Below are 21,750 nucleotides of genomic sequence, written 5' to 3' on the forward strand. Positions count from 1 at the left end.
CCCCTCACTCCTCTCCCTTCACCCTCACTCCTCCCCATCCACCCTCACTCCTCCCCATCCACCCTCACTCCTCCCCATCCACCCTCACTCCTCCCCCATCCATCCTCACTCCTCCCCATCCACCCTCACTCCTCCCCCATCCACCCTTACTCCTCCCCTATCCACCCTCACTCCTCCCCATCCACTCACTCCTCCCCCATCCACCCTCACTCCTCCCGCCCTCACTCCTTCCCCATCCACCCTCACTCCTCCCCCCTCACTCCTCTCCCTTCACCCTCACTCCTTCCCCATCCACCCTTAGTTCTCCCACCTCCACCCTGACTCCTCCCTTCCCCGTCCACCCTCCCCACTGCGGTCAATCTTTTTAAAGTGAAAACCCAGTCGTGTTGCTACCCAGTGAGAGATACTTCAGGGCCTCAGGCTGCTCCCAGGATGTAGTACTCATGGCATGGGTTGGACTTTAGGGCCCTGTGTGAAGTGGCTCCTGCCTGTGTTCACTCTCTCCTTTCCAGCCCCCAGGGACCATCAAGATCCCTAGTCAACCTCTTTCCCTCTGAAATAATGGTAACTCCCTGTCTCTTTACCAGACCGTGAGGTCCAGGACAGGTGGGGATGGTGTGTGTTTGGTTCACCTGGATCCTCTAGCACTGTGCTTGGCAAACAGTAGGCACTCATACATGGCCACTCTATGAAGGATAGATGGATGGATACCCCCTAATCTGTGAAACTTGCTGTTGCCTTAGTGATTATTTCTAAGATCTAATTCTCACCCATTGTTTATCCAAATCAGATGTCATTGTATTAGACACTAAACAAGAGAAATAAATAATGAAGTTATTAGAAAAAGCAAGACCAAGCCTTAGAATTCTATTATACATATAGGAAAAAAAGAATATATGCAAACTTAGGGAAAGTGCTTAACTCTAGGTATTGAAACTAAAAATTGATTAATTATATGGTGCAAAGAGAAGACTAAGGAAAGAGGGACATGTGGGACATCAAGGAGTTAAAGATATTTTAAGCAGGAAAGGGAGGAGGCAATGGAAGAAAGCAAGCTACTGTTCTAAAGAATGGGATTAATTAAATAAAGCATGGTACAACTGCTCAACGAAATTGTATGCACACTGTTTGAAATCCTGTCTCTGAAGGCGGGGTAGTAGTGCCAAGGCTGATGTAGAAGAATTTTGGTGCTACCACATCCAAATGTCTCCTCAAACCACACCAAAGGAACATGTCCTCTACATAACAATGATGTGCTTGCTTTGTACATTTGGCTCCCCCAGCTGCGAGCTTCCCCCTTCAGCCAGCCTGCAGCCCAACCCCCACCTGCCAAGAAGGGATGGTGACACCTCTGTGAAGATGGTGACAGTATTTGTGATATAAGTGTCAAAATACTAGATTTATATAAGTTTGAAGGACAATGAGATTACAGTTATTCATTAAGAAAACAAATACAGAATTTATTCCAAAAGGTAAAAAAGGTGAAAGAAGATATGTAACATGAGTAGTATGGTTGCTGGGAGCATTTTTTCCCATTTTCACTTCAAATTTTTACAACTTTACACTTTCTTTGAACATGTACTGTAAAATAAAACAATGCAAAAATTGTGTTTTAAATATCAAACTAACCATATTTGACTCAAATTATACCTGTATACAAGGAAACACTCATTGGTTCACACTGTTCTTTTCTCTCCTTCCCAAAGGATGTGCTGGGTGGCGTCCTGATCACCGCACTCCTCATCGTCCTCACCTACCCTGCCTGGACCTTCATTGACCGCCTGGACTCAGCCAGCCCCCTCTTCCCCGTGTGTGTCATAGTTGTGCCGTTCTTCCTGTGTTACAATTACCCTGTTTCTGATTACTACAGCCCAACCCGGGCGGACACCACCACCATTCTGGCTGCTGGGGCTGGAGTGACCATAGGATTCTGGATCAACCATTCCTTCCAGCTTGTATCCCAGCCGGCTGAACCTCTCCCTGTCATTCAGAACATCCCACCGCTCACCACTGATATGTTCGTTTTGGGTCTGACCAAATTTGCAGTGGGAATTGTGTTGATCCTCTTGGTTCGTCAGCTTGTACAAAACCTCTCGCTGCAAGTGCTATACTCATGGTTCAAGGTGGTCACCAGGAACAAGGAGGCCAGGCGGAGACTGGAGATTGAAGTGCCTTACAAGTTTGTTACCTACACATCTGTTGGTATCTGCGCTACAACCTTTGTGCCAATGCTGCACAGGTTTCTGGGACTACCCTGAGTCTCAAACAGTTGGAAACTAGCCCACTGGACATGAGAGCCAAGACGTAGGAAAGTTATTGGTAGGCAAATCTTGACAACTTATTTTTCTTTAACAACAACAACAAAAAAGTCATACGGCTGTCTTGCTACTACCAGATAAATGATGCTGCTGTGTGAAAGGAAAAACTATCTCATAGCGGTCATTAGTCTGTAATGGTTATGCTACAGCTGAACCCAGGCTAAAATCCATAATCTAGATCTTTAAAGGCACACCCCCACCCCGGCCCCTGCTCCTCTTTCTGTTGCATGGACTTTGGACCTAGTCATGGGCTGGCAGGAATTGTAGCCTGGCTTAGGAATAGCTAGGAGTCCCACTGGGTTCGGGAGAGCCAACAGAGATGGGGTGATCTGGGAGGCTGGAGATACAGCCTTTCTTTTCCATTACAACCTTGCCTAGCACGGTGTCTTACTTCCAAAATAGGAACCTTGGTCCAGGAGAAGGGGTGGTACCATATAAAAGTGCATTTCTTGGACAGAGTGACTTCCTTATCATTTATTTGGTGTTTTTTTGTTTTGTTTTGTTTTGTTTTGTTTAAGACAGGATCTTGCTGTTTTCCAGGCTGTAGTATAGTGGCACAATCTCAGCTCACTGCAAACTCTGCCTCCCGGGCTCAAGCGATCCTCCTGCCTCAGCCTCCTGAGTAGCTGGGACTATAAGCATGGACCACCATGCCCAGCTAATTTTTGTAGAGACACAGTTTCGCCATGTTGCCCAGGCATGTCTCAAACTCCTGGGCTTAAGCGATCCACCCACCTCAGCCTCCCAAAGTGCTGGGATTATAGGCATGAGCCACTGTGCCCAGCCTCCTCCTTGTTATGATCAAATTAGACTTACTGGTTGGGTGGTAAGACCACTGTGAAAGAAAGCTCACTGTGAGAGATGAAAGGCGGAGGCAGAGCTGTGAGGTCATGGGGAAAAGCCTGCTTTCCTTATGAGGCCTGGTGTTCATGCTGAAATAGGGATCTGCTCTTCCTTGTTTCCATGGATTTTGCAGGATTCCAGGTACCATTAACACACTCTTCTGACCCACGAAACAAAACTGGCTGCTCGCACCTCACCAGACAGGTTGGGGGTTAGCCTTCAGCACAGGTGGATACATCTGGGATTCACTGAGATTCTCACCCTTTCCTGCTTCCTAGTGGTTTGGGACAGGCCCTCTGCCCATTGTCAGCAGTGAGCAGTGTTTTGCTTTCGTACAAACCTGGAAGGCACTGGCATCTGCCTAGGAAAGTGGATCCGTAGAAGAACAGATGAACGCAATCCTTTCTGGAGCCTGACAAAGAAGGGATAGGCTTCCTTGACATTGCCTGGTCCTGACAAGGCCTCCCTGACATTACTCCTCCAATTTCACTGTTATCTTCTGTAAATCTATTTTCTCATCTACTGAATAGAATCAGGCTCCCTTTTTGTCTTCCCACCTCTTACCTCTTGGCAATTTTAAGGGTAATGAATGCAAGAACAACTTTAGTGTCTCTAGGGAAAAAAAGCCAACCAAATACAAAGCCCATTAAGTCTACTAGGGTGAGTCCTCTTAACATTGGAAGGCGATGATTATGCAAACACTAGAGTTCCCTCCTTAGAGTTCCCTCCTCTTCAGTTCCTAAGAATAAGGAAGGGGTATCAAGAACTGTTTTTAAAGTTAGTGTAACTATCGTTAACAAAGTATCCATTGAGGTGTAGTGCCTGTAGGACTGAAGCCAGTGCTTTACCAACCCAACACATCATCACCATGTGCATACTCGGAAAAAATTAGCATCCTTAAAAGTTACAGAGGCTCTTAACGTGTTAAAACTGAAAAATCACATTTTTCTTTATTTCAAATATGTTCTACAGCTTTATGGTTGTGACGATATTTAGTATGTAACTTAGCGTTCCAATTTCTTAATAATTTCTAGCAAAACATCCTGTTTTTACTTAAAATTCTTCTCACATTTATTATAGTTAGAAGGCAAAGATCAAGATGACCTGCCATTTGACTTCTTTTACATCAAATTCTGCCCAGTATTTGCAGCACAACTCAGGGGAAGGGCCTTAGCTTGCAGGTACTCCCAGCCTGCATCTGCCCCTGCAGAGCAGTGGCTGTCAGCTGGATGAGGCACTTTTCTGTATTTCCATCCGCACGGCTGCCCAGCCAGAGTTCACAACACCGGATATCTACACAAAATAATTGTGGTTGACTTGTCTGAAGTCAACTGACAAAAGGATCAGCTTTTCCCACGTGTATCTTTTAAAAAGAGGGATTGTGATCATTGTCACAGCAGTGGGTGCTGGCATCTCATATATATGATATACATATCATATACATAATTTTTACTGCTGTCTCTATTTTTAAGTCCCAACAATAGGAAGGCCGATCAGCTATACTGATATATTTAAGGCTGTCCTTACCTAATTTGGGTTGAGGCTGACTATATCAGCCACAGCACATTAAAGAATGAGTCAATGATTTGTCATAGGTTGGTCACTTTTTAAGTATCTGATTACTGCAACTGGAGAATGAAAAGTATATATTGGTGATGCCAACCTCAGTTTTTGAGCACTCCTGCTCTGTGGTGTAGAATCAGAAAATAATTGATCGGGGAAAAAAAAGGCATTACCTGATTCACACTCTTGCCTTGCTAGCCCTCTTCCATTCATTACTCACACAGCACTTTGCTCTGTTAAATCCTCTCTCACTCTCACACCATTGCATGCCCCTTCAAAGGGTATGGCTCAGCTCCTTTCAAGACATTTGGAGTTTCTCGCTGGGGAAGGAGCGCCCCCTACTGGTCTGGCTTCAGTCTAGGTCCACGGTCCCTCTCTTGATCTGGCGTCTTGAAGATTAATTTAAAAGGCAAGCTCATCACAATGTAAGCCTACGGTCTGGCCAAACTTGCTTTTAGGAACTGTGACACCAGAGCCCCCAGGATTATCTGCCCCTCCAGGAGTCAGATAGAATGACATGCCTTTATCCTAATTGTCCACATTCCACCCCCAACCCACTGCCACTGTGGGCCAAGCCATCCATCTTGCAGTCTTCATCTAAAACAGCTCTCATTTCATGCTAGTTTTGCTCAAACCTGCACCGTCACAATATATTCAGAAGATGAAAACGTAGAAGGCACCCCTGAATTAAAAACACTTACATGGCAGTGGCTGGAATTACTCTAAAACATGCCCAGTGATCTCACTGTAACATGGGATTTTCTCACTCAAATAGGCAACTCATGCTTCCTGAGTGTAATCAAAGCACGTGGTGTTTTCGGGCCATATGCGCCAGATTTCTATTTTAGAAACCTTCAGCTGTCTTGCTTATGTACCGTATGTAAATTTATTCTTTTTAAAATCACTTTTATTTGATTTTGACTTATTAAATGCTTTAAAAGCCAGTGTTCTGTTTCCTTGGATTTTTTTCTTAACGTAGACCTTTTTCTCTGAGTTCATTGGACCTGAGTTGAAAAGGGGACAAAAATAAGAGGCAGGCTACATAATTCTCTGTTTTTGTCATAATCCAATCATGTGCAAATGTTGGCGAGCCACGGAGGGCCCACAGGTGTGGTGACAGGAAAGAAGTGGCATGTTGGCATCCTTAAAGCCCCTCCTCTACTCCATGATACTAAAGAACCTCCTTTTACCTTATATGGAGTTAAATGTCACTATGTTTTGAAAGGTAAATTGTTGTAAGTTTTGCTAGTTAAGGTAAGTGAAAGGTTTTTAGAGATGAGTTCTCTATCCGCTGAACCAAATAAACACAACCGTAATTCAAATTCACAGCCTGTCACTGCAATGATATTCTCTGCCTTTAAGCATCCCAAATTTGCTATTTGCGATGGTTCATACAGTTGACACTGCCCCTTATTTGCAAGGGCGGACCCAGGACTCTATTTGTACTTCGAGCAGGACGTAGGAGATGTAACGCTCCAACCTATCCTGTGCGGTTTTCGCAGGACAGAGAAGACGTAGTGGTGGAGAATTACAATTCAAGAGCCAAATGGTTAAGGCTGTAGGGAAGAGAAAATGACAACATGGGAACTAGGAGGAGGGGGAGACTGCATGAGCGAGGTTTAGAGAACAGATGGGGTTTGCACAGGGAACGTGACAGGAAGTAGGTAGGAGATGGTACTCCATGGCTACAGAACAGCTTGTCTGAGGCACTTCCCAAACACCTCCGGCTCTTACAAGAAAACACCAAACCGTGTTGGTGATTGTAAGACTAACAGTGGTGGTGGTGTAATAAAGGATGAGCACAGGGCTGTGACACTGCGAAATCAAACCACATGAACGAGAAGTGTGAGAAGCCCCTCCCAGAGGGGGTGACGTCCAGAGGTAACTTCACAGATTCCTTTCATCACTTCTCATTGAAATACAGTTGCCCCCTGAACAACTCGGAGCTCAGGTGTGCCAACCTCCTATGTAGTAAAAATGCATATAACTTACAACTCCCCCAAAACTTAACGACTAATAGTCTGCCATAAATGGGAAGCCTTTCTGATGGCACAAGCAGATTACCACATATCTCATATGTTATAGGCATTACATACTGTATTCTTACAATAAACTAGAGAAAAGAAAATGTTAAGAAAATCATAAGGAAAATACATTTACCCTTCATGAAGTGGAAGAGGATCATCCCGAAAGTCTTCATCCTCATCATCTTCATGTTGAGGAGGCTGAGGAGGAGGAGAAAGAGGAAGAGAGGGGAGAGGAAGGGTTGTTCTTACTGTGTCGGGGGTGGCAGAGGCAGGAGAAAATCCATATACCACTGAATATGTACAGTTCAAGCCCGTCTTGTTCAAGGGTTAACTGTACTCACCAGTCAGCCTGAGCACCTTCCCCCTCTGCCATCTCTGCATGCACAGCGTCATTCCCATCCTTCTTGTTCCTCTCTTGGTGGACATGACCAACAGCTGGGACCTCCTTCTGTGTCCTTCATGCCCACTCCCTTCCTCAGTCTTCTCTTTGCTCAGTTCCCTGAATTCGTCATGTGAAACTTCATTTTAAAAGTATTTTACCATGATCCTGGCTCTTCAGGGAACTTCAAAATGCTCCAAGTCTTTATTTAATGATTGTGAATGAAGCCCTCATCTTCTAGTAAGAGGCTACCCAAGAGCCAAGTGGAACAGCAATATACACCTATCTCATTTGAGACAAGAGATGTTTTCCTCAAAGCTGCTTGTGTTTTGATTTAACTTGAATTTTAACTGCACGTATGGGTTTGCCGTTAAAATTCAAGTTAAAATTTTGATTCTTCATTTCTGTGAACATAAGACTTTAATAGGTGACTCTGTGCACACCACCTGTAGTACAGACTTGGATATTTACAGACTGCACATTAAGAAGACATCACAGTTAAATGTGGGCCATGAAGAGAATGTTAAAGTCTTAAAACTGTAGCCACATGAGACAGGGAGCCATACAAAACCAAAAATAGTAATTCTTTTTCCATGCCTGTCTATAAGGCATACAAAAACAAACAAGAAAAGGAAGGATGTAGCTAGGAGTTCCTCTGTAATGCTTCTTTAACGCATACACTCAACACTCTCTGTCTATGGCAAGCCAGGTTCTGCCCAATGCAGGTGTTCAAATGTCAATTCCTCTTGAATATACACAGAGATGGCCTCAGATCATTGGGGGTGAGCCAGGGTGACAGTTGGGTGCTGCCTTAATGCCCATGCCTGCAAGAGTCTTGTAATCTACCTGTATCCACGAGTGCGGATAGGAGTGAAGCCTCTTGGGCTTCCAGTCTGCAGTGTCTCTGTCGCGTGGAAACCTGATGGGTGCCACTGTCAGTGGAGCCAATTATGCACAGTGCTCACTAAACACAGACCATTTTAGCCTTCCTAACTGGCCACCAATAAAAAGACGCTGAAGTATCCTGAAGATCAAAGAGAGATTTCCACGATGCCTCAATACAAACCCCAGTCTGGGCCTCCACGTGACAGGCCTTGTGCCTAGTGTTTTGCACAAGTCATCTCACCTACGTGATTTGCTTAAGGGGCACCTCTGTCTAGCTATCTTGTCTCATCTGCCCCAGTGTCACCCAAGTGCTCCTTTGTTTAAATGTTCTGCCCAAGACTCACACCAAAAAATCTCTAGTTAATCCCACCTATCTCCAGTGCGGCTTTTTCTCAGTACCTTTCCAGCAACAAATGTGACTGTTTATTCTGTGTGTCACAGCTGGTTTCTTGTCAGCCCTAAGCAGTTGGTTATTGTAGGGACAGTATTTTATGCCTGACAAAAAGCTGTGACATGTGGAAAGCAGAACACTTCTTTTGCTATCAGGTTTGATATCAACCAGGCACATTTTCTCCACATCTTCACCTTTCCACCTAGAAGGCCAGATTTACTTCATGTCTCCAAGTCTCTGATTCCAGCGGTGTATGCAGCAGCTCTCTCTCACAGCGTCACCAGCGCTCCTCACGTGATGGATTCTTCCCCAAATGTTTTCTTTTCTTCTTTTTTGAGACAGGGTCTCACTGTGTCACCCAGGCTGGAGTGCTGTGTGGTGCAATCCTGGCTCACATGGCAGCTACAGGCGCACACCACCATGCCTAGCTAATTTTTGTTTTTTATATATATATATATATATATTTTTTTTTTTGGTTGGGGGTGGGTAGAGATGGAGTTTTGCTATGTTGCCCAGGCTTTTCACTAACTCCTGGGCTTTAGAGATCCGCCTACCTCAGCCTCCCAAAGTGCTGGGATTACAGGCATGAGCCACCATACCCAGCCTTCAAATGTTTTCTCATGGAGATTCATGCCTCTTTCCTGCCTTTCTTCAACAGAAACAAGGCAGGCCAAACCTTACAGATGAAGAATGAAAAGCTTGAGTGTGGACCTTGAGTATATCCTCAGCACACTCCATTAGTCACATCGGAAGAAAAAAAACCCTACAGGGTTTGGTCAAACATAATTCAATTAGACCCTTTGTTGGAGATATTTATTCAACTCACAGTCTAGCTACAATATTCATAGTCATCCTTTCTGCCTACTAGAAAGTCAAAGCAGAGAATACCTGAACATGAAGTAGACAGCGTGGACTCAAACCGCTTTGCGTCTGCGTTGCCCTTCTTGCTGCCTGGCCCATTTGTCAAGCACAGTCGTTTGGCAGCCCTTCTTTTATCCAAGCAGGTCGTGTTCCCTACATGGGCTCTGGTCAGGGCTCTGAGATGACCTGTGCAAAACACTAGGCACGACACCTGTCACGCGGAGGCCCGGACTGGGGTTTGTATTGAGGCATGGTGGAAATCTCTCTCTCACCTTCATGATACTTCAGCGTCTTTTTATTAGTGGCTGACTAGGAAGGCTAAAATGATCTGTGTTTAGTGTGCACTGTGCATAACTGGCCCCACTCACAGCGGCACCCATCAGGTTTCCATTAACAGAGACGCTGCAGACTGGAAGCCCAGGAGGCTTCACTCCTATCTGCACTCATGGATACAGGCAGATTAGGGAACTGTTGCAGACTGTCCCAGAGGTGTACTGCTGCCTTGAATTTTATCATGCATGCCACTCTCTACTTTTTCAATGCAAGTTTTCAATAATGTGTTTTAGTTTGCTGGGACTGTCACAACAAAAGACTACAGGGTGGGTGGTTTCAATAAAAGAATTTTATTTCTCACAGTTCTGGAGGCTGGAAGTCCAAGATCAAGGTGCCAGCAAAATAGGTTTCATTCTGATCCCTCTTTAAGCTTGCCAGTGGCCACCATGTTGCTGTGTGGTCACGTCACCTCTCCTGTATGTGTGCGCCAGGTAGGCAAAGAAACAGGGCAAGCTCTCTGATGTTTCTTATCAGGCCACTGAGCTGGTCATGAGGGCCCCCCTCTCATGACCTCATCTAGCTCTAATCACCTGCCAAAGGCCTCATCTCCAAAGACCATCACACTGGAGGTCAGAGGGTCAACATGAATTTGTGGGGATACATTCAGTCCATAATAATATAAAAGTTATTCAAGGCCCTAATAACATTACAAGCCAGAAGTTGGATAGCATATTCTGCTTAAGGCAATGGTGTCCCTTGAAGGCTATCTTTCTGCTTTTGGATAAAATGGTCAGAAGGGTCAAAGTCAATACTCAAGTATTAGGGTTAGTGATGTTACACAAAACATCAAGCACAAACAGATTAAGATTGAGAAGCAAGATTGTGAGCAATGTTCTCTCTCACCAAGCTGATGTGCCCATCATTGCTGAGAGCAGGGGTAGTGATTAGGCTGGCTAGTTTGTAGTAGATTACTCCTGTTTAAAATGTAAGACTAGTCATTCAACATGTTTTACATTCAAAACACATCCTTTGACCTAGCGACTTCTACATCTAAGATGTAAGGTACTGGAATAATATATTGTTCGAGTACAAACGTCACATCAAAGAAATATCTAATGAACTCTATGCATCTCTGAATGTGTCTGTCAAAAGTGAATATTTATACAGTCTTGCACCTATTAGGACTGGTTTTCCTTGGGACCCTAAGCCGTGCTATTTTGCAGGATGGGGGGTTCATTGAAGCAGTGTTTATAATTTCAAACAGTTGGAAATGACTGAATGTCCACCAACAGGGGAATAATTGAACTATTATGGACATCTGTACAATAGAATATTACCTCATTTAAAAGAATGAGATAGGTCTATAGGCACTGACCTGAAAAAATGGGACATATTAAGTGAAATGTCATGAGAGATATATAAAATAAAAAACAAAACTTGTTGCAAACCAGTATGTAGAGCATGACCCCCCAAAAAATGGGAGGAGTTGTGTGTGGCTGACTGTACAAATCAAGGAAAATGTCCAAACTAAGGAAACAATACAGGCTAAATTGTTAACAGTGATTAGTTACTTTAGGGAATCAGAAGGAAGAAAGGTAGATTAGCTCAGGAAGACCATAGTTTGAACAGGTTTTTTAAAGTATTGGACTTAACAAGTTTTAACTTTTTGTTTTCCATTATTTTTATATTAAGTGTAGAAAGTCCCATTATTTACTTTTGCATAAATAAATAATGCAAATCAGTGAGTGGGCTGTAGACTCCAAGTCACTCTTATACAGTGTCTCAAACTCATTTATTGGCTATGTGACTTCTAAGTAAGTTATTGATCTCTCTGAAACTCAACTGTTTTCACCCTACATATCAGGGAGAATTCCTACTCTCATACCATTATTAAACCAAAAAAATTAAAATGTGAAAGAAAAGCAATTCAAAAATAAAAACAGAAGAGCAGGCCAGGCGCCTGTAATCCCGGCACTTTGGGAGGCACCAGTGGGCAGATTGCCTAAAGTCAGAAGTTCGAGACCAGCCTAGTCAACATGGTGAAACCCTGTCTCTACTAAAAATACAAACATTATCCAGGCATGGTGGTACACGCCTGCAGTCCTAGCTACTCGGGAAGCTGAGGCAGGAGAACACCTCCACCAGGAGGTGGAGGCTGCAGTGGGCCAAGATCGCCCCACTGCGCTCCAGCCTGGGTGACAAAGCAAGACTCCATCTAAACAAACAAACAAAAACCAGAAGAGCACTGCAGGACTGTCAGGCTGTAGTGGTAGAATTTAAGTTTCTAAGCTAGAACAAAAATCAATTCCATTTAATTTTCACTTTAATACTACAGCTCCCAGTTTTTACTAAGAAGGTATGCATCTTCTGTAATAAAGGCTTTTGGCAGTACTCACAGACTGCCCTGGCTCCAGTTCAAATGCTTCACCAGGGACAAGCGTAAGAGGATCTGGCTGCAGAGCCTCGACTCATGAGCTGAAGGTTCGCTTCTTCCAATGCGGCCGACGCTGTTTTTCTTCCTACCATTTCCTGCTTCCAAGGGCAGAAACATCTACATGATGCATGGAGTTGATCTTTCCCCTTTCAGGCTGGGATATACAATTATATACAATTAGGCATTAGTGGGTTTTTCATTACAAGTAATTTTGGCCACCCCCAAAAATATCCAGGTGGGTAGCTGCTGACAGAACAAATGGTTCCACCTACTTCAACAATGGCTATCATATGATGATCCCTAAGCCATGATTTTAACTAGAGCGAACCTGAAACTAAAGGAGAATATATCATTAATAGTTGTAGACCAGTGAGCCATCCTGAACAGAACTGCCAATTCTACAGTTCAGGCTATTTCTCTAGCCATTTATCAACTGGTGTTATGTAGTTAAAATTAGTAAAATACTACATGTTACATTACATTCTTTTTCTCCCAGCTTTACGAAGGTATAACCTACACCTGAAGTACACGTACCACCTCAATTAAGATAAAATTTCCATACCCAAAAAGTTTCCTCTTAACCCACTGCAGTCAGTTCTCTTTCCTGAGCTCCTGCCAACCAACCTGCTTTTGACTTATTTAGACTCCTATGTAAATAGAATTAAAGAGTCTTTTGTGTCTCTTGCTTTCACTTAGCATACTGTTTTGAAATTCATTCATGTTGTTTTGAGGATCAGTAGTTCATTCCTTCTTATTGCTGAGAAGTATTCCATAGTATGGATAGACTGCAATTTGTAACTACTGTAAGTAACACTGTGAACACTTGCATACAAATCTTTGGCCATATGGGTAAACCTAGGAATAGAATGGCTAGATGGTAGGTGTATGTTTCAAGAGACTGCCAAGCTATTTTCTAAAGTCACAATGTAACATTTTACATTGTGACTCACCAGCAGTGCATGAAAAGTTCCACTTGCTCCAGTCTCAGCAATATTTGATTTATGGGTCTTAAATTTTAGCCATTTTAATGGGTATGCAGTTTATCATTGTGGATTTTATTTGCATTTCCCTGATGACTAATGACATTGAGGATCTTTTCAAGTGCTCACTGGCCATTCATATATCTTCTCTGGGGAAATGTTTGTTCAACTCTTGCACATTTTAAAAAAACAGTTGTTTTATTTTTATTATTAAGTTTTAAGAAATCTTCATGCATGCTGGATACAAGTCCTTTTGGCAGGCATTATTTTTAAAGGGCATATTTCATTTTTAAAATGTTGTAAGGATCTGCTTACAACAGAGCTGTGAAGGATCAGATGGAAGTCTGTGTATTCACAAATCTTGCAAGTTAGACACTACTGCCCCAATTCAAGGTTGTAATATGGTTGGGTTTTCTCCTAGTAGTAGATTCAGCAAAAGATCCATAAACATAATTCTTATTTCACTATCTTTGTTAGCTATATCTTTTTTTGTAGACAGAATCTCACTGTGTCACCCAGGCTGAAGGGCAGTGGCACAATCTCGGCTCACTGCAACATCCACCTCCCGGTTCAAGAGATTTTCCTGACTCAGTCTCCCAAGTAGCTGGGACTGCAGGCTCACACCACCATGCCTTGCTAATTTTTATATTTTTGGTAGAAATGGCATTTCGTCATGTTGGTCAGGCTGATCTCGAACTATTGGCCTCAAGTGATCTGCCCACCTCAGTCTCCCAAAGTGCCAGGATTACAGGCATGAGCTGCAGCGCGCCTGGTCTTTGTTAGCTATTTCTACTGGGACTCTAAAGTATTACATTTTATCATATTTCTTATTACTTCAATAGTACCTGAGAACTTCTCTCAAACATTAGACTCAGCTTTTTTTCAGAGATGGTACCTACTGGAGAATTCTAGATTGAAGTAAGAAAGGAAATTGGGATATAAAATAAGGAGGATTGGCTGAAGCTTAGCTTCAGGAAAAAAGAGGCCTAATATCTCCCTATAAGAGAGAAACTAGTATCTCAATTAAGTATTTAAAACCATGATTTTATAACTGACTGATTACAGTAACACGTATGGCCTATGGCAAAAATAAGCTTCTCATGGTTTCCTAATGTTCATACTGCATTGATACCAATACTTGTCCATTTTAACTCTTACAGCAGAACAGATCTTCGTTGCATGTACTCCATCTTAGAGTATCACAGAGTAAAAAATACCTGTGCACCCTCACATATTTTGAATCCTTGTATTACAGAATTTTCTTTCACTTTAAACTGATCTCAGAAGCTATAATTGTTGGACCATAATTGATTCTTAAACGTTTTCTAAAAATATCGTTATTTTAGTGTTTCTCAATGATGAATACATGTCAAATGTAGAAAATCAAAGCTAAACCCCTCAGTTATCTCAAACTCACGCAACATGAACTCTCATCAATTATCTTGTTTTATCAATAAAGAAAGAAATGGAATCTTGCTATGCAGGAGTAATCCGCTCCAATGTGATGCTCTGATGTCTGAGGAGCACATCTGCCTTTCAGAACAGATCCTGCACTCTGCCAGTGCATTTCTCTGGCACTCCACAGGGCTTTTACCCAACAATGCAGCTTCACACACAGACACATTCGCATATGGCACAAGCTGGTCTAATGCAGGGAAAGGGTGGTCTCTACCCACACAGCCAGACAGTGCTTTCTACTTTATTAAACATTAAAGCCCGAATAGATGTTCCCCGTGGAGGAAGACTAAAGGACACTAGGGGAGGAGAAAGGGACACTTGGGAAGAGAATCACACCACAGAGACCAATCTTCACAAAAAGGGTCCAATATTGATTTCTAGCGAGGAGCAGGGCATGGTCAGCTCAAACTTGGTGATAACGTCAGGATGAAGGACCCCAAGCTTCCCAACACTTTGACCCCTGGCAAAGATCTCTGCACATCGCCCGGGGAAGAAAGCAGGCCCTGAAAAAGACAAAGTGAAAGAAAAATCAATGTTTCTTCTGGCAAAATGTCAATAGACATTTAACACTAAAAGCCCACTAGTCTACTTTAAAAATAACTATTCTTTAAACCACTGGCTATGAAAAGAGAACGCTTCCTCATACTTTCTAGTATTTAAAAGAAGAATTTGCTATCAAGAAACTCTTGCAAGGAAAAAATCAGGGGCAAATATGAAAATAAGGGTCCTGTATTTTTGGTAACAGGGGCCCGAGCAGGAATGATGAAATCATGGAGGCTGCTGAAGGCCCACAGTCAGAAGTCCTAGGGGACCTCTGCCTGCACTTGGAACTGGTCCTAAAAAGGACAAAAGGCAAAATATGAAACATAAAACTGATGAACTTGCATGGGAAGAACCTGTTTTCAAACAGGTTTTTCCATAGCAACGCTCACCGGATAAGACATCGACACTGAATTCATTTGCTCTGTACAAAGTCACTCTTTCTCACCTTATTACATAAAGAAACCGGAGCCACAGTATCACAGGCCCGCTACCGGGGGAACCACACCTCTGATGACAGGCCATGCTACCAAAGGCAACCCACATTCCCATCTGAAAACAGCTTTCTAGGCAGTTTTGGAGCATCTACTGTAAAACCACAGCAAAGGTCAGCCCAACACAAGTCTGGGTTGATGCCTCGTTTACTTCAAGACAGGCAGAAAGTTCTCCCTTCATCAGTGCCAATGCACTGATACAGCTTACCAAGACAGTAACAATTCTTGAGGTTTACAGAGCTAAAAATGAACATATAGGCCCACTCCATATTCATGAAATTACCAGTGCCACAGGAATCTATCAATGCACTGTACTCTCCTGAGGTTTACAAATATGCCGACTCATTGCTCTCACCACCAACTTGAAAACAGATCAGGCCTGCAGCTCCTGACCGATTCAACAGAAACATTTACTGGCACACACTATAAATACCCATGCAGAGCTGGGCCACAGCGTCCAGCCTGCCACTTCAGAGCGAGTGCATTATTGATGAAAGTGTAAACTGCTGAGTCTCTACTAATGGTTCCAAGGTCAGCATGCTTAAGAGATACAGAATCAGGTTGCAGGGGAGGGGAACCCGCTACCATCAAGTTAGTACCATAGAGACAAAGGCAATTACATATATTTCTTGACCAGCAGAGAACGATTTTGTTTATATTTCTGGGGAAAGAGCTGGAAAACATTCTAAACTGTCAACTTAAGTAAACCCAAAGCAACAGAGGTGAAATACTAAGGTGGCCTCTTTTTCACATGTCTCCAAACTAAACAATTCTGCCTCACTGTCTTTTAAAGCAAGAATTTCAGTGACTGCATTTAACTATCTGGCTCTGTGCACTAATCCACACTTGGGGTGAGGGATAGGGAGGGAAACCAAATAAAACAATGCAGAAACCAAACCCAACTAATAACATAGAGTCTCAGTTTCATATGAATATTACTAAATCTGATAAAGATGGTACATTTTAATTCTATCAAAATAAATATCTAACTTAAAAGACAAAACTCTCCACCCCTCAACTCCCCAAAGGAAAAGAAAAATCTTCAAATGACATGTAAGTGAAGATTACATAAGGTGTTAATGGTAAGCAATATAATCAAGAACTGCAGAACTGGAAGGACTGCTGGGGACTGTTTATCCCAGCACCCCAGCACCCCTTTACAGAGCTAGACTTGAATACAACCACACTAACTGAAAAAAAGACACCAGCTTGCTGTGGTTTTTTCCAACTTCTATCTTATTAATAGATTCAAGGGGTACGTGTTCAGGTTTGTTACCTGGGTATATTGTGGGATGCTGATGTTTGACACCAGCCTATTTTTAAGGGACACTCAGAAAGACAATGTTCAAGATCTTCCCTGGTAACTTTACTGTGTTTAAGAATCCTCATTGTACCAAAATCCATCCTTTCATCTATCTTCAATTCCAATTTGATTGGTTTCATTTTTACTGAAGCATAAAACCAAACTATTTTAGAATCTAAGCCAGATGTGCTAGTTCTAACAATGTTAGCAAAATAAAGCCTAAGAGATAAGAGCTTAGAATTTTTTACTTCATAAAACGACTTCTCGAATCAGCACTTTTTTTTAGCAAAATTCAGTTATATTCTTCTTCAGCTGCCAGCTCTACCTCTCTCCAGAAGTTTGGATCAAACTTTGCTTTAGCTCATTAACCAGTTAGGTACTTGATCAGACAAAAATATTTTTGTCACTAAATATAATTTTCCCTCTTTCCAAAGAAAAGCAAAAAAGAACTAAAATTCACATTATGCTTTATTTAAAACATATCCAAGTATATGAGTATTCTACATAACATAAACACCAAAAGCTCTCACCTGGGCCCATAGACCCATCCAGGCCACTGCAGCATCTCAAACCACTCTGGAGTCAGAAGGCCTTCACAGTGGTCCAATGGAGCTGATAGCACATACAGGAGCCTGCTGCCCTCTTGTCCAATACTAATCATCCTCCCCTATCAACTCACACGTAAAAATGAAGCCTGCTGCCCTAGTATCCAACACAAATTATCCTTCCCTACCAACCCTCATGTAAAAATGAAGCCCAGTGATAAGATTTCTGTATAAACTCGACTTTGCTGAAAACTGCATGCTTTATATCTGACCTTGTGAAAAATGATAAAATGGCAAGTTAAAATTGTTATCACAGGTTAAACACGTGTGATTTTCTTATCGACTCCTCTTTTCAGCAAGGTTGAGGTTCTGTCCTCCTCATACACAAATTAAGAGGTATGCACACAAAAGGTCCTTCAAGTAGTCTATTGGTACAACAGAGAGAATCTAAAAAATGTGCCACTTGATGAGATATTACATGTAAACTAGAAATACTGAAGGAAAATATAATGTTACTAAAACACAAACATTTCTTAGTGCTTTTGAAAACCTTTAAGGTTCAAACCAAATTTTGCAGGCAGAAGTGAATTGCTTCAAAGGACAGAAGAGAGAATAACTACTTCACTAAGAAAACAAGGGAGATATGGCCGACTTGGGCAACAATTAGGCCCTAGAGTTCAAAGATGAGAGCATCTCCACTGCTGGCAGAAAGCGGGCAGTTCACAATAACTCCGGTAGATTAATGTGATCATAGCGCTCTAGCTAGGACTAATGCATCTTAAAGCAGAGTATTTCCAGAAATAAAAACAGTCACATCTAAATGGAACAAAATATGAGTCTAGGCTGGTGAAAAATCAGACCTGGGTGGTAACCTTATAGCATCAACAAACAAAAACATATTTTTAGAGAAAGAGCAGCATGCTGTGTCTAGAAATATGAAGTTGCCAATTCAAAGAAAATCACATTGCTTTGTGAAATGTGAATTCTAAAATTCAAATTCTATAAAGTACATTAGTTTTCTCTTACTGATGTTTCGAGATGCATAGTACTACAATTTTCAATGTGAGCCCAAAATGTTCCCAGCAAAAGCCTCCCAAGCCCACTTTTCTACCTACTTCCTTATACTGGTTAAATTCTCAGCTTTGCTGCTATCTATCACAGTAAACGGCTTCCAGCATAAAACAGATGTGGGGGAAATAGTGTTCTCTGTTGAAATACATGTGAAAGTCTGGACAAAAGAAACATCAGGTAAGCACAAATAAGAATTAAATTTCCAAAACTTAGTGGGGTGTTAGTAAGTCCCTTAATTAAAGCCTTTGTAGCATCTCCTAGAGGTCTGTAATTGTCTCTGTGCTCAAACGGCAGGACCACTCTCAGGACCTTGGGGGTAATTCCTGGGCCTGTAATCCAGCACAGCACCCAGTCTTTAGCACATTTTCTGGCTAATTGACCATCAAAGAGTTTGTAAGCTCCCTCTCTTACTCACTGCTAAACACTTTTCACAGTTTCTTTTTGCCTCATTTTTTTTTAAGAGTAGTATTATAGACCCAAAGTTTGGGTAAGCTTTACACATAGAGTCATTCCTATAATTTTAGGGAGCATCGGAAGTAGAAGCTTAAGGTGGTAACTGAGCAGACCCCCTAATCTAAAAACATTAGAAGGCGTTATCAAGCACCTTCTTAATCAGAGTCTTAATTCCTGATCTTAATCCCCCTGCCACTGGCTATATTCAACTCATTCATTTGGTATTTTATTTGGCCCATCTGTAAAAAGTCATCTACTCATAAAATTTTTCCCTTTTTTTTACAGTACTAATACATGATGTGAGGCTCGAACCCACATATTGTACTGCTTGCAATCTGGTACTTAACCACCCAAAATTTCTGCAATAAAGAGATAAGAACAAAATATAAAGGGGGGGGGCAGGGAACACTGGAAAAGGAATGTCCATATGTCCCATATATGGCAAACAACAGAAACTATCATCATGAGTTTTAACTACATATAAGTCTCCAACTTCAGGGATGAAATAAAAAAATACAAAATTATATAGATATTGTAAGCCACTGGGCCAACTGAATATACTGTAAATATGTTCTAAGTGACTAATTATGTACTATGGAGTGAAGGGAGGAATAATCATTTCACAGGCTGATTTGGGGGTTGGCATCTACCCAAGCCCTTCTCCTCCCAGAAAAGGGAAACAAACATCTCCAGTGTTCCATTCTGGGGTGAAACTGACAGGGTGGGTGACGTGGCAAAGTGTGGAATGAGACTGGAACCATAATTTCCTACAGAGGAGGAACTTCCTCCTGGTTTCCCACTAGTTTTCTGAGAATGCAGTAACAGGAATTGTAGGACTCTGCTGCCAGCCCATCAACATCACCTTCCTTTTCTAAACAATGTTGATTTAAAGGAAGAGACAGCATATATAGACTATAAAACAAAACACACACTTATCCCACGTGAGCATGGTGTCATTCCTAAGGGTGGCTGTTCTCAAAGTTTTTGAACCAGCAGTATTTTGAAGGCACCAATGGATTTACACAAGGGAAGAGAACTCAAGGGAGAAAACAGTACAATGTAGGTAAGACATTAGCTTATAAAAGGAAAGAAAAAGGTTTAGGTATATGAGGAGGAAAAAAATCACTATCGAGATATAAACACAAAAACATTTTTTCAGATCCTAGGACACTCAGTTGGGAGAAAATGTCTCTGCAAAGACAATTTAATTTGTAGGTGGAGACTGAATAATTTCCAACTGGTAACATAAAACACCCATTTTCCCCTGATGTATACAATTCTTCACCTTGCATTTGAAGTGAAATATTTATGGTAGCTAAAGTCTGTAAAGAGAAGGGACCTAATCCCTTGAGTTTAATGGCCATCTTTCATCCCTTTCTGAAGATCAAAAGAAAGAAAAACCCCTTACACAACTTTACAGTGCTAATCCCAACACACCTGCAGACACCATTAACTCTTAAAGTGAAGGCAACTGGATGTGAGGGAACTGGTACCTACTTAACCCCGCAGCATGGAACTCAGGGAGCCCATGACACAGCAACATTCCATCAACACAGGGCAGGGCATAATATTACAAATCCAGACAGGATCCTGTAGGGCCTTATGCTTCAAAAGAAATCAGCAAAACCCACACTACCTAGTCCTCTAAGTGATGGAGAAATGTCTTCAACAAATAACCATCTTTTAATTTTAACAATTACCACAATCTCCTTGTGACTAAATATTTGGAATCGTAACTCCAAAATTTACCCGTCTTAATTTGTGTAGAGGAATTTATCATTTACCATTTATTTCTGTGGTTTTTACTCTTTAACATTTCTTATGAAACGTTTTGTTAATTAGCAGGGCAAATACGAAATGATTACATAGAAATGCTCAGGAAACACTGAGATCTATTTTAAAGTCTAATCTTAGCTATGTGTCTCTCACGCACACATGCACACTCATATTTTAAAACCTAAAGGAGGTCAGGAAGGAGCTTCAAGATGACCCAGCTAATTCCAACTTTAAATCCGTCTCAAACTGTGTAAAACCAAAGGACTTTTACTTCTAGGTTAAAAAGTATCCTCACTGTCAGTCTGTTTTGAAAACTTCTGTTCTTAAATAATGCCATCATCCTATATTTGTCTCAAACCCATATCATTTTCCCCCACAATTTTCACATTTCTTCAAAATGTATAGAATATATTTAGAATAACAACTTCAAAAAAAAAGAAATTACTCTGCTTTCTTGGTCCAACAAATGGTTCTTTATCCAGTCTTTCACCTGACAAAAAAATCTTTAAGGGGACTATTTCTCAAACGAAAAGGAATAACTTATTGCTTCCTCCACAAGTACAGTGAAATAATTAAAAAGAGACTGTGGTAGGACTAATTAAGGAAAGAATAGAAATGTCGACTGTATGAGATTGTATCCAAATTTCACAATTAGTTAACTTATTCAATCGAGAACTTTAGCTAACTTAGTGCAAACATAACTTTAAACATGTAATTTTGATAGCTGTTTTAATTTCAGAATAAGATTTCAGGTGACAAATAGGGCATGTAAAAGAAAAACGAGGCTGGGCATGGTGGCTCACACCTGTAATCCCAGCACTTTGGGAGACCGAGGCAGGAAGATCACAAAGTCAGGAGATGAGACCATCCTGGCCAACACGGTGAAACCCTGTCTCTACTAAAAATACAAAAAAAAATTAGCTGGAGCTGGGCGTGGTGGCTCACGCCTGTAATCCCAGCACTTTGGGAGGCCGAGGCAGGTGAATCATGGGGTCAGGAGATCGAGACCATCCTGGCTAACAGGGTGAAACCCTGTCTCTACTAAAAAATGCCAAAAAAATTAGCCGGGCGTAATAGTGGGCACCTGTAGTCCCAGCTACTCGGGAGGCTGAGGCAGGAGAATGGCGTGAACCCAGGAGGCGGAGCTTGCAGTGAG

General features: G+C 41.9%; 2 protein-coding genes across 2 annotated transcripts in view; one reads left to right on the top strand and one right to left on the bottom strand.

Moving 5' to 3' along the window:
• Positions 1-2,425, top strand: part of SGPP2 (sphingosine-1-phosphate phosphatase 2) — a 122,503-nt gene extending 120,078 nt beyond the window's left edge. Inside the window, exon 5 of the mRNA XM_011996015.1 lies at positions 1,707-2,425. Coding sequence (XP_011851405.1) covers positions 1,707-2,258 — 552 coding nt within the window. The 3' untranslated portion in view covers positions 2,259-2,425. The remainder of the gene's footprint in view (positions 1-1,706) is intronic.
• Positions 2,426-14,637: 12,212 nt separating this feature from the next.
• FARSB (phenylalanyl-tRNA synthetase, beta subunit) overlaps positions 14,638-21,750 on the bottom strand; it is an 88,395-nt gene continuing 81,282 nt past the window's right edge. Inside the window, exon 17 of the mRNA XM_011996028.1 lies at positions 14,638-14,915. Within this exon, the coding sequence (XP_011851418.1) occupies positions 14,764-14,915 (152 nt within the window). The 3' untranslated portion in view covers positions 14,638-14,763. The remainder of the gene's footprint in view (positions 14,916-21,750) is intronic.

Source organism: Mandrillus leucophaeus, unplaced genomic scaffold, assembly GCF_000951045.1.
Source record: "Mandrillus leucophaeus isolate KB7577 unplaced genomic scaffold, Mleu.le_1.0 Scaffold1135, whole genome shotgun sequence".
NCBI lineage: Eukaryota > Metazoa > Chordata > Mammalia > Primates > Cercopithecidae > Mandrillus > Mandrillus leucophaeus.